Source organism: Colobus angolensis, unplaced genomic scaffold (assembly GCF_000951035.1).
Source record: "Colobus angolensis palliatus isolate OR3802 unplaced genomic scaffold, Cang.pa_1.0 Scaffold11, whole genome shotgun sequence".
NCBI classification, from domain to species: Eukaryota; Metazoa; Chordata; class Mammalia; order Primates; family Cercopithecidae; genus Colobus; species Colobus angolensis.
In genome coordinates, this window is record NW_012112030.1 from 1,431,244 (window position 1) to 1,444,129 (window position 12,886).

The 12,886-nt window shown below is 36.0% G+C and overlaps 1 protein-coding gene across 1 annotated transcript in view; it reads right to left on the reverse strand.

The window, feature by feature from the left end:
- VWF (von Willebrand factor) overlaps positions 1 to 12,886 on the reverse strand; it is a 198,100-nt gene that overhangs the window by 60,730 nt on the left and 124,484 nt on the right. Inside the window, exons 30-32 of the mRNA XM_011955306.1 lie at positions 12,464 to 12,628; positions 10,949 to 10,992; positions 10,479 to 10,656 (exon numbers count right to left, since the gene is read on the reverse strand). Coding sequence (XP_011810696.1) covers positions 10,479 to 10,656; positions 10,949 to 10,992; positions 12,464 to 12,628 — 387 coding nt within the window. The remainder of the gene's footprint in view (positions 1 to 10,478; positions 10,657 to 10,948; positions 10,993 to 12,463; positions 12,629 to 12,886) is intronic.

Genomic DNA, 12,886 nt, shown 5'->3' on the forward strand with positions numbered 1-12,886 from the left:
AAAAAAAAAGAAAAAAGGAAAAAAAAAATCTACTAGAGAATGTGTCCTCCAACTAAGAGATGACTAGGAAATGTTAGCAAAACAACTAAAGTGAGCATTTTTATTTATATAGTCATAGATCTAAAACTAAAAAAAAGGAAGAATGGAAGACTAATGTGCAAATGTTATATGCTGTGACAAAGTAGAAATAATGGAACTCGACAATGGGAGGAGAGGGGAGGGAATAAGAAAACTTAGAACAACCTCACTGATCGTTGTATAGCCATAGGGAGAAGTTCAATGCTATTAAAAACGGGCAAACTGATAAATGAAGGATTAGATTTAAAAATATGGGCCTGAAGGCATTTTAGAAAGGTATAACTTCCTAGGTAATGACAGGAACAAAAGCATAAACCTTCCTAGACACCAAATACTTGACATATCACCACATTTATAAATGAAAAAATAAATAACAATTATAAAATATGATGATGAAGGAAGATCAAACAGAAGATGGCAATAAGTGAGAATGGGCTTAACCTGTCTACTAAAATGAAAAGGTGTTCAATTCAGCTCAAACGCAAGACCCAACTATATACTACATAACTAAACTTCAGAAAGGCTAAAGTAAAGGGACAGGCAAACGATATCAAACAATAAGAAAACAGGGATGCAGATTCTCATATCAGACAAAGTAAAATTCTGGCCAAAAAAAAGCTTCAATGTGACTAATAAGAGCATTCTGAACAGTGTAATTCACAATGAAGCCACAACAGCTGTGAATATCTACGCACCAGACAACACAGCAACCATCTTCATAGAGCAAAAACTATAGGAGAAGCAAGGAGACACTGGTAGACAAACTAGTAACAGGATACTTTTACACATCCCTTTCAGAACCAGATAGATAAAATGGGGAAATGGTAAGTAAGACTATAGAAGACATAAACATTAAAATCAAAATCTGTAATTCTCATGGAGCGGGGGCAGGAAGAGAGCAAGAGATCTCAAACTCTACACCCTGATAATAGAGAATACGCGTCACAAAAATTGATCATGTATTGGATCACAAAGAAAATAATAGTAACTTCCACAAAGTAGAACTATTACAAATACTCTTGTCAGAGTATAGTAAGATTAAGAACTTTTTAATTATTGTTTAAAAAGATCTTTACACTTGGAAATTTTTTTAATTTATGGTATAAATCCTGGGTAAAGGAGGCAATAAAAACCAATAGTACAGAATTTTTTTAAAAAATAATGATAAATATACTGCATATCAGACTCATTGGGATACATATAAAGTGGTCCTAGGAAAATTCCTAACAGTAAACATTCCTGTCAATAAAAATGAAACAATTAAAACGAATGAAATTCCCAGTTCCAATTAAATAGAAAAGCACAAAAGGTAAACGAAAAGAAAATTCAAGGCAAGAAATCATAAAATAGCAAGAATAAAAGCAGAAATCAGTAAGGCAGAGAATATAAAAACAATAAACATAATTAATAAATTGAAATCCTGATTTTTAAAAAAATCCAGAAAGACAAATCATGAGTTAATTTGATCAAGAAAAAAGATAATAGACATGTATATAAATTAAGAAATGACAAAGGAAAATCATTATTTAAACAGAATTTTTAATATTATAAAAGATTACTGTGAAAATTTTACTTGTACCCTAGAAGATATATGAACAAAAAATAAAATTTTACTTAAAAAAAAGACTACTTTGAAGACCTCTATAGAATAAATGTGAAAATCTAGATGAAATGGATACGTTTCTAGGAAAATGGAGATTAAAAAAATTAATTCCTGTAGAAAAAAGACAAATCGTAAGCATACCAATTTACATGGAAGAATTAGACTAAGTTAGTAGGAATTAAATAAAGTTACTCCACCAAAAAAAAAGAAATAAAAAACAAAATACCAACCCCAAATGATTTCACAAGGAAATTTTCCTAAACTTCCAAAGACCTGATAGTCCTGAAGCTCCATAAATTGTTCCACAGTACTGAAAATGAGAGAAAATGTCTTAAAGCTATTAATGAAACCAGTTTTAACACCGATATCTAAACCAGATCAAGACAGTATTCCCCCTGCCACAAAAAAAAAAAAAAAAAGAACAGGGTGGGAGACAGGAGGAAGATGGTGGAGTAAGAAGCACCAAAAATCTGTCTCCCCACCTAGACAACAACAGCATTGGCAGAATCTGTCTCATGTAGTAAATCAACAGAAACTATCCCTGAGAAAGACCAGATGGTAGACTTACTAAAGAAAGACTTTAAAACAACTGTCTTAAAAATTATCAAAGAGCTAAAAGAAGATGTAGACAAAATCAAGAAAATGATGTATGAACAGAATGGAAATTTCAATAAAGAAACTGAAACCATAAAAAGGAACCAAAAAAGTTCTGGATATTATTGTAATCTTAGTTTGTGACTTCACTTTTTGTTTTCTACATGATTTAAGAAAATAATGCATTAAAATATATATATGTCTATGTTTTTGAAAGCACAGTGTATAAAGATGTGATTTTATGACATCAGTAACTGAAAGTGTGTGGGGATAGAGCTGCATAAGAGCAGAGTTTTGTCTGTTACCAAAGTTGAGCTGGTATAAATTCAAAGTACAGCGTTATAACTTTAGGATGTTAAATGTAATCCCCATGATAACCATAAAGAAAACAGCTACAGAATGCACAGAAAAGAAAGGAAAAGGGAGTTAAAATGTTTTACTACAAAAAAAAAAAAATCAACCAAACACAAAGGATGACAACATGGATGAACCTTGAAGACATTCTGCTAAGCGGAATAAGCCAGTCCCAATAGGAAAAATGTGTAATTCCACTCAAAAGAGATGCTTAGAGTAGTCTCATTCACAGAGACAGAAAGCAAAACGGTGGTTGCCAGGGGCTGGAGGAAGAGGGAAATGGGGTATCATTGTCTAATGAATAAAGCATTTCAGTTTTACAAGATGAAAAAAGTTCTGGCAATGGATGGTGGTGATGGCTGCATCACAATGTGGATTTTCTTAATGTCACTGCATATATACTTAAAAATAGTTAAAAGGATAAATTTTATATTTATATTACTGAAAATTAAAATAAATAGTTTTAAAATTACAGACCAAAAATGCTATGTCAAAACCAATGTACTAAATATTACCAAACAGAATCCAACACCACATTATGAAAATAACAAACCACAGCCAAGTGGGATCAACATTAGGAAATTCCTTCAAACAATATACCATATCAATATATTCAAAGAAAAAAAAATCAAGAGATTGTCTCCACAGATGTTGAAAAAGCCTTCACCAACACCAAAATTCCACAATCGCTCTTGACAAAAAAAACACTCAAAAATGAGAATCGAGGGATATTTTCTTAATACGATAAAATATGTAATAATGTGTGTGCACGTGTGTGTGCATGTGCAAGATACTCCATTGCTATTCAATGTTGTACTAAAAAGTTTATTAATGGAATTAATCAGGAGAAATTAATTGGAGGCACAAAAATTGACAAGAAGAAAAACAATTCTATTTGCAAATGACACACTATCATACCCAGAAAACCCTAGAGAATTCATGATAAAACTAACTCAATAATAATTCAGTAAAGCTATAGGATATGGAATTAACATATATAGATATTTGTGTTATATATATAGATATGTTATATATAGATACATATAGATATATATATCAATATCCTTTATATACACAAACAATAAGTAGTTAAATAACATAATGGAGAAGAAAAAAGTCTCATTTACAATAGCAACAAAGATTCAATACTTGGAATAAACTTAGCAAGAAATATGCAAAACCCAAGTGAGTAAACCTTAGAACACTTCTAGGAGACAGACAAGTCAGCTTGAGTAAGTGGACACGCTTGTTCTCGGATAGGATGATTTAACATCATAAAAATGCCAGTTCTCCCAAAGTTAATGTATAAATTTAATGCAATTCCAATAAAAATACCAACAAACTTTTTATGGAGGTAAACAAGTTGACACTAAAGTCTACATGGAAAAAATAAACATTAAAAAATAGCCAGGAAAACACTTTAGAATAAAACTTGCAGAGGTACTAAGTCCTACCAGACAATAAAACATACTATAAAGCCTTTAATGACAAAATATTAGAGGTATTTCCTCTAATTAAGAGTGTGTGGTAATTAAGACAAAATGTGGTTTTGGTATATGAATAGCTTACAACAAGTGGAATCAGAAAATAAGTTCAGAAAAAAGCCCATGCACATATGAAAATTTGTTTTATGATTATTATTGTTATCTCACATCACTAGGGGCAAATATTGACATGTTAATAAATAGTGCTGCAACCTATATCACAGATAATGAGCTAATAATTCCAATATTTAAAATAAAGGATAAAGATTAAAACCCAATGGAAAGTAGAAATAATGAACAAATTTAGGGAAGAAAATAGACATTCAGCTTCAAGAAGCCCAAAAGACTCCAACTAGAATTAATTTAAAGAAGTCCACTACAAGACATAATCAATTTGTCAAAAGTCAAAGACAAAAACAGAATTTTGAAAGCAGCAAGAGAAAAGCAACTTTGCATATAAAAGGGGGCCACGATGAGACTATTAACAAATTTCTCCGCAGAAACCTTGCAGGCCAGAAGGGAGATGGATGATCGATTCAAAAGAAAACATGGACAGCCAAGAATACTCTCTCTAGCAAAACTGTCTTTCAAAACTGGAGGGGAAATAAAGACTTTCTCATGTCAATAAAAGCTGAAAGAATTCATCACCACCATACCTGCCTTATAAGAAATGCTAAAGAGAGGTCTATCATATTGAAATAAAAGAATGCTAGCCAGCAACATGAAAACATATGAAAGGTAAAAGTCCTGGTAAAGGTAAATATACAAACAAATATAGAATATTTTAATACTATAATGACAATGTGTAAATCTTTGAATTCTGGTACAGAACTTAAAACACAAAGTTATAAAAATATCACTATAAAAATCAGTTAATGAATACACAACATTAAAAAATACAATGTGTGACATCAATAACGTAAAGTGGGTGAGAGGGAGTAAAAGAGTAGAGTTTTTGTGTGCAACTGAAATTAAGTTGTTATAAACTTAAATAGACTGTCATAAGTATAGGCTGTTTTATGTAAGCTTCATGGTAACCACAAAGAAAATATCTATAGAAGATACATGAAAGGAGATGAGAAAGGAATCAAATCTCATCATTACCCCAAAAAAAAGCAATGAAACCCAAAGAAGGGCAGTAAGAGTAGAAAAGAGGGACAAAAAAGCTACAAGACAGACTGAAAATAATTATCAAAATGGCAACAGTAAGTCCTTCCCTATCAGTAGTTACTTTAAGTATAAATCGAATGAACTCTCCAATCAAAAGCCATGAAGTGCCTGAAATGAATTTTTAAAAATAAAACAGTCCGGTGTGGTGGCTCACATCTGTAATCCCAGCACTTTGGGAGGCTAAGGCAAGCAGATGATGACCAGGAGATCGAGACCATCCTGGCTAACATTGTGAAATCCCGTCTCTACTAAAAATACAAAAAAAATTAGCCAGGTGTGGTGGCATGCGCTTGTAGGTCCAGCTACTAAGGAGGCTGAGGCAGGAGAATCACTTGAACTCGGAAGGCAGAAGTTGCAGTGAGCCAAGATCAAGCCACTGCACTCCAGCCTAGGCAACAGAGCAAGACTCCATTTAAATAAATAAATTAAATAAATAAATAAATAAATAAATGTAAAACAAGATCCAACCATATGCTGTCTACAAGAGACAGACTCACTTTGGATTTAAGGATGCACACAGGTTGAAAGTGAGAAGACAGAAAAAGATATTTCATGCCAACGTTAACTAAAAGAGAGCACAGGTAACCATACTTAGACAAAGTAGACTTTAAGTCAAAGATGGTCACAAGAGACCAAAAAACGGACGTTATAGAATGATAAATCCATCAATTCACCAAGGAGATGTAATAATTATAAATACATTGCACCCAACATTAAAGTACACAAATATAAGAAGCAAATATTGGCAGAACCGAAGATAAAAATAGAACACAATAATGAGAGATTTTAATATCTCACTTTCAATAATGGATAAAAAATCCAGACAGAAGATCAATAAGGAAACAGAGAACTCAAACAACACTATGGCCCAAGTGGACCTATCAAACAAATACTGAACATTCTACTGAACAGCAAAATATACATTCTTCTCAAACACACATAGAACAGTCTGCAGAATAGGTAACATGCTAGTTCACAAATTTTAAAATTAAGGAGACTAAAATCATACCAAGTATCTTTTCTGACCACAATAGAATGAGACATGACTAATAGAAATAATTTCAGAAAGTTCTCAAATATGTGTGGAAATCAAAAAACACTCTTGATCAACCAATGGGTCAAAGAAGAAATCAAAAGAAAAATCAGAAAATATTTTGAGAAAAACAAAAACTTAAGCACAACATAGCAAGCTTATGGGAAACAGCAAAAGCGATAAAAGGAAAGTTTACAGCAGTAAATGTCTACAGTAAGAAAGATCTCAAACAAATAACCTAATTTTACAACGTAAGGAACTAGAAAATGAATAAACTAAGCCCTAAGTTAGCAGAAGGAAGGAAATAATAAAGATTTGAGGAAAACTAAATGAAATCTAGATTACAAAATATCAGTAAAACTTAGAATTAATTTTGTTGACCTTTAAGAAAACCAACAAACCTTTAGCTAGATTAACCAAGACAAAAAGAGAAGACTCAAATAAAATCTGAAATGGAAGTGGTGATATTACAACTTGATAGCGCAGAAATAAAAAGGGTAGTAAGAGACTACTATGAACAACTACACACTAACGAATTGGATAACCTAAAGAAATGAATAAATCCCTGAAACATACAACCTACCAAGACTGAATGATGAAGAAATAGAAAATCCGAATAGCCCCACAATTAGTAAGGAGATCAAATTAGTAATCGTAATCTCCCAACAAAGAAGAGCTCAGATGCTTTCACCGGATAATTCTACCAAAGATTTAAAGAAGAATTAATGCCAATCTTTCTCAAACTCTTCCAAAACACTGAAGTGGGAAACCTATTTTATGAAGCCAGAAATACCCTGATACCAAAGCCAGACAAAGACTTTACATTAAAAAAAAAAACAAGTCAATATTCCTGATGAACACAGATGCAAAAATTCTCAACAAAATGATGGCAAACTGAATTCAACAGCACAATAGAAGGATCATACACTCTGAGTACGATTTATCCCTCAGATATGAGAATGGCTCAACGTCTAAAAATCAAACAATGTGATACATAACATTAACAGAACAAAGGATAAAAATCATACCATCATGTCACTAGATGCACATAAAGCATTTGTCAAAATTCAAACACCATTTCATGATTAAAACATCCAACAAGCTAAGAATAGAAGGAAATTACCTCAACAAAATAAAGGCCATTTATGAAAATGCCACAGCTAACATCACACTGAATAGTGGAAAACTAAAAGCTTTTCCTCTAATCAGGAAGGAGGCAAGGAGGCCCACTCTCACCACTTCTATTCAACATAGCACGAGAAGTCTTAGAGCTAGAGCAATGAATCAAGAAGATATAAAAGTCACCCCAATCAAAAAAGAAGTAAAATTATCTATTTGCAGATGACATGATCTTATGTGTAGAAAACTCTAAAGATTTCACCAAAAAATTGTTAGCAAATTCAGCAAAGTTGAAACAAATTCAGTTGCAGAATACAAAATCAACATATAAAACTAGTTGTTTCTATACACTAACAATGACGTGCCCACATGAAAAAGAATGAAACTGGACTCTTATCTTCTATCATACACAAAGTTAAACCAAAACCAAACTTAAACACTGATACGTAAAACCTGAAATTATAAAACTCCTAGAAGAAAACACAAGAACTTTGCAACATTGGTCTTGGCGAAGATTTCTTGGATATCGTTGCCAAAATCAAGGCAACGAAAGCAAAAATAGACAAGTGGGACTACATCAAACTAAAAAGCTTCTGTGCAGCCAAAGAAACAATCAACAGAATAAAAAGGCAGCCTACAGAATGGAAGAAAATATTTGCAAACCATACATTTGATAAAGGGTTAATATCCAAAATATTTTAGGAACTCATACAATAACAAAAAAAAAAAAAATGCAAATAACCCAATTTAAACATGAGCAAAGGACTTGAAAAGACATTTCTCCAAAGAAACATCCAAAAAGTCAATTATATGAAAAAAAATTCAACATTACTGATCATCAGGGAAATGCAAATCAAAACCATAAAGAGGTATCACCTCATACATGTTAGAATGGCCATTACCCACCCCCTCTGCCACACACACACACACCAAGAAACACCAAGTGTTAACAAGAATGTAGAGAAACTGAAACCCTTGTGCATTGAAGGTGAGAATGTAAAGTGCTGTAGCCACTACGGAAAACAGTAAGAAGGTTCCTCAAAAAATTAAAACTAGTATTAGCATATGATCCAGCAATCCTACTTCTGGGTATTCATCCAAAAGCATTGAAATCAGGACCTCAAAAAGAGACCTACACTTCCATGTTCATTGCAACATTATTCACAATAGCCAAGAGGTGGAAATAATCCAAATGCACATCAGTGGACAAATGGATAAAGAAAATGTGGTATATACATGCAATGGAATATTATTCAGTCTTTAGAAAGAAGGAAATCCTTTCATATGCCACAACATAGATGAACTTTGAGGACATTAAGCTAAGTAAAATGAGCCACTCACAGAAGGATAACTACTGCATGAATCCACTTATAGGAGATATCTAAAATAGTCAAATTCATAGAAGCAAAAAGCAGAATGGTGGTTGCGGGGGTTAGGGAAAGGAGAAAAAGGGAAGGGAAGTTGCTGTTCAATGGGCACAGTTTCAGTCACACAAAACAAAAACTTTTAGAGATCTGCTGTACAACAACTTGCAAATAGCTAACAATATTGTACTGTACACTTGAAAATTTATTAAGGGGGTAGATCTCAAGTGTTTTTATCACAAATTTTCTAACGGGAAAATGGGGAAAGGCATGAGCAGAAAATTCACAAAATTAAACCAAAAAATGGCAATTAAACATATGGAAAAATGTTTAACTTAACTCATCATTAGAAAAATGAATCCTGAAAAGTAAGAAATTCGCAAAAACAATAAAATAAAAACTATAACACCATACTCCCTCAGCAAGGCTGTGGAGAAGCATGCACTCTCACACCTCGCTGATGGAAAAGCAAATGGATGGACGTTCCAGTTCTGCACAACCACATCTCACCTGTTGGATGAGAATCTGGGAATATCTAAGGGGAACTTCACATGCACTTAATCTTTTGACCCAAGAATCTCATCTCTAGGAATCTACCCTGAAGACACACCTCCAACCATATGAAAATTCATATGTTCAGGTTTACTCGTTGCAGCATTGTCATTTCAAAACGCTGGAAACAGCCTAAATGCACACACATAGAAGAACAGCTGGGTAACCTGTGGTATGCAACAAAGTACTAGGAAGCTCTCTTTGAAATGACACTGAGCAATTTCCAGGATATGCTTTCAATCAAAACAGGCAAAGCTCTCTGTACAGAGAAAAGCTGACCATACCCTCCTTCCCAGAGGCAGGCAGCCCAAATTGGGACTGGGAGGTGTTTTAACTCTAATCAAATTCGAAGTTTTGATTATTACACAAGAGTGGGTACCTAATTATCAATTGAGACTTTGTCTTATGACTTAAAAGTAACTATAGATTTCTTTACGAATACACAGAAACAACGTAAGGTCTAGTGGAGTTTTCACCTCGACCAAGAGGGAAATTTATCTTCCTAAATAAAATCTAAAGGGAGAGTGAGCTGTAACATACAGTTTTGATTGCATCCCACCGGTTATGTCTGTTCAGCATGAAGGTTACAATCCACAGCCGAGTCATGGTCACCATAAGCAGCCGTTTCTCCCAAACACGAGACAGAAGGCTAACCCAGCCCATGGAGGAAATGCTCTCCACAAGTGTACATGAGATGGACTTTAAATATTTCTTCCTCTTAATCCAGGCCACCTTGGTGATGTGCTGTTGCTATAGGTGTGGTTGGAGAGTTTTCTGGAAGCATCTCTCTCACTGCTTACTTCCACTGCTATACCCTGAATACATAGATTCCTAAAAGTTGACTTGCCAACAGTCAAGCTGAATACTGACCTCAGAAAAGCAATTCTTCCTTCTGGTTATGCATATTCTGGGGAAGTGCCTTCCAAAGACGGAGAAAGAGGGCAGTGATCCCTGAGACTGGCTGAAAGCATGTCCAAAGAGCACACGAGGAAAGGAAGGAGAACAAAGGTAGCACTCTGTATATGGTGATGAGGGAAAGGGTACTTCTGGGCTGGTTGGTGCCTGCTCTACTTTTCTGCACAGTCAAGCTAAAAGCACCGCCCTGGCTGGAGAAGCAAAGGACTCACAGGGGCAGGTCCAGCGGCAGCCACAGGTCTCTTCCACTTTAACAGGGGACTGGCTGTTGGGGCATGAAGGCCTCAGCCCCCGGTCACAGTTGACCCGATGACTCTTCAGTAAGGTCTGGCCATCTGGCTGGCAAGTCACGGTGTGGCACTGGTCTGGCAAGGTCCAGACGTCCCCAGGCTGCAGAAGCAAACAGCAGATTCAGGCAGGGAATAAGATGAGGTACTCCAACTCTAAGCCTATCTGCCAGATAACTGACTCCTAGAATTGAACACAGGCCTACACAGCAAGAAGGCCTCCTGTACATGAGATAGGAAGCAAAACACAAAATGTACAGATGGACTCTCAAAAACAAGGTAACAGTAAGAGGAAGCACTGGACTAAGACCAAAGGAGGAAAAATTAACCAGTGGGAACAAGAACGCCAAACACATCTCTAATCTTTCTTTCAAAGTCAACAGAAAGGAACTTACCCTCTTCTCATTCCCATCTTCATCCATGCAAATCCTAACAAATCCTGCAACAGACACAAGTAAGATCTTAGTTCCCATCTTTCACCCAGAAATTCTGAACCATTCACAATGTCTGCTAAAGCAACCTGGTCTAGTTTTTGAAGTCATCTCAACTCTTCTGAAAAGAATCTGAACAAGGTTACCAGTGGAGACACAGGGACACGAGGCTAAGAGGTGGTCATCCTGTGGTTCTTCAGACATGCTGTATGGTTATTAATAATTATGATGCCAATAACAGTGATAATATGGCAACAACTACAGCTTACACTGTCATTATCTTAGTTCACATGTAGATCACGCCAGGGATGGGGAAGGTGGGGAGATGAAGCAAGATCCTGGAAACCTGAAAGAGATCTAACTTGAAGATTCCTACCAAGAGAGCTGCCATCTCTCTGTACAGCTGTTAGCTGTAAGTCAACACTTGCATAGTGCTATTTCCCTTTAAGGGCAAACTTGCATTGACTTATTCCCCTGAAGGACAGTAGCTCTATGCAGGTTCTGACTTACAGCTAGTAATGGGAAAATATACAAACCCAGCCCCAAAAAGCATGTGTGTGTGTGTATATGTGCATGTGTGCATGCATATATATACACATATGTGCATATACACATATATATGAAATGTATATATGTACATTTCATAAACATGTTCTTCATATACATACATATATATGTATATATGTATACACATATATATATGTGTGTGTGTGTGTGTGTGTATATATTTTTTTGAGACAGAGCCTCACTCTGTCACCCAGGCTGGAGTGCACTGGCACAGTCTCAGCTCACTGCAACTTCTGCCTCCTGGGTTCAGGCGATTCTCCTGCCTCAGCCTCCCAAGTAGCTGGGACGACAAGCGTACGCCACCACGCCTGGCTAATTTTTTGTATTTTTAGTAGAGACAGGGTTTCACCGTGTTAGCTAAGATGGTGTTTATCTCCTGACCTTATGATCTGCCCGTCTCGGCCTCCAGAAGTGCTGGGATTACAGACGTGAGCCACCGCGCCCAGCCAAAAGCATTTTTTGTTTAACTTTCTAACCTAAAATCAACTTAAACTCTGGTACTTTGATATGAGTCGCCACGTTATTGTATTTCTAAAGCCCTTTATACCCATGTTGAGGGTGAGTCTAGGCCCATGGGGAAGAAGACTGTATCTACGACACGCTGGGGTTCCTTGCTTATGTCTTCTGATTCTTTTGTCCAAGATCCCTCCTACACAAATAAGCTTAGGCTCTCTCTGCCAAGTTCACATGGACAATTCGAGTGGAAACAGGACCATACACAGAAAGCTTTCTGCTGGCCCCATGAGGGTTTGTGGTATCAACCTCCCAGGAGCAGAAACTTAAAGGTCCTGGTCTACATAATAATCTTCATTCAAGGCCAAATCTTATGCATGAGCACCCCCGGGGTCTCTTGAATAGTATTTTTGTTTCTATGGTGGGTTTGCTTTGGAGCCTTTTTTTGAGAAGACTCACCAGAACACAGTTTGTGGAGGAAGGAATTGCCCAAGGTGACCATGGTAGGGAGGTCTTCGATTCGCTGGAGCTTCACCACGTTAGAGTCACCTGCTGGGCCTGCCAAGATCCTTAGCTGGGCTGCATCGTAGCGATCTCCAATTCCAATAGGGAACACTGCCACTCCTAGAGTTAGCAAAGAGACAGGAAAGGATCTGTGGGCAAGTAGGCTCAAAATGGACTGGCTTGACGTTGTATCCAGCATCTGAACAGAGCCTCATGTTTTCCAGGCTGGTCGCATACACCAGCCCTACGAGGACGATATTCAGTCAACAGATATTAATGAGCTCCTACTCTGTGTCAGATACTATTGCAAGCAATAGGGATACAGCAGTGAACCAAGCATATAAAGTCCCTCCCTGTCCCCCATCCTCATGGAGAGAT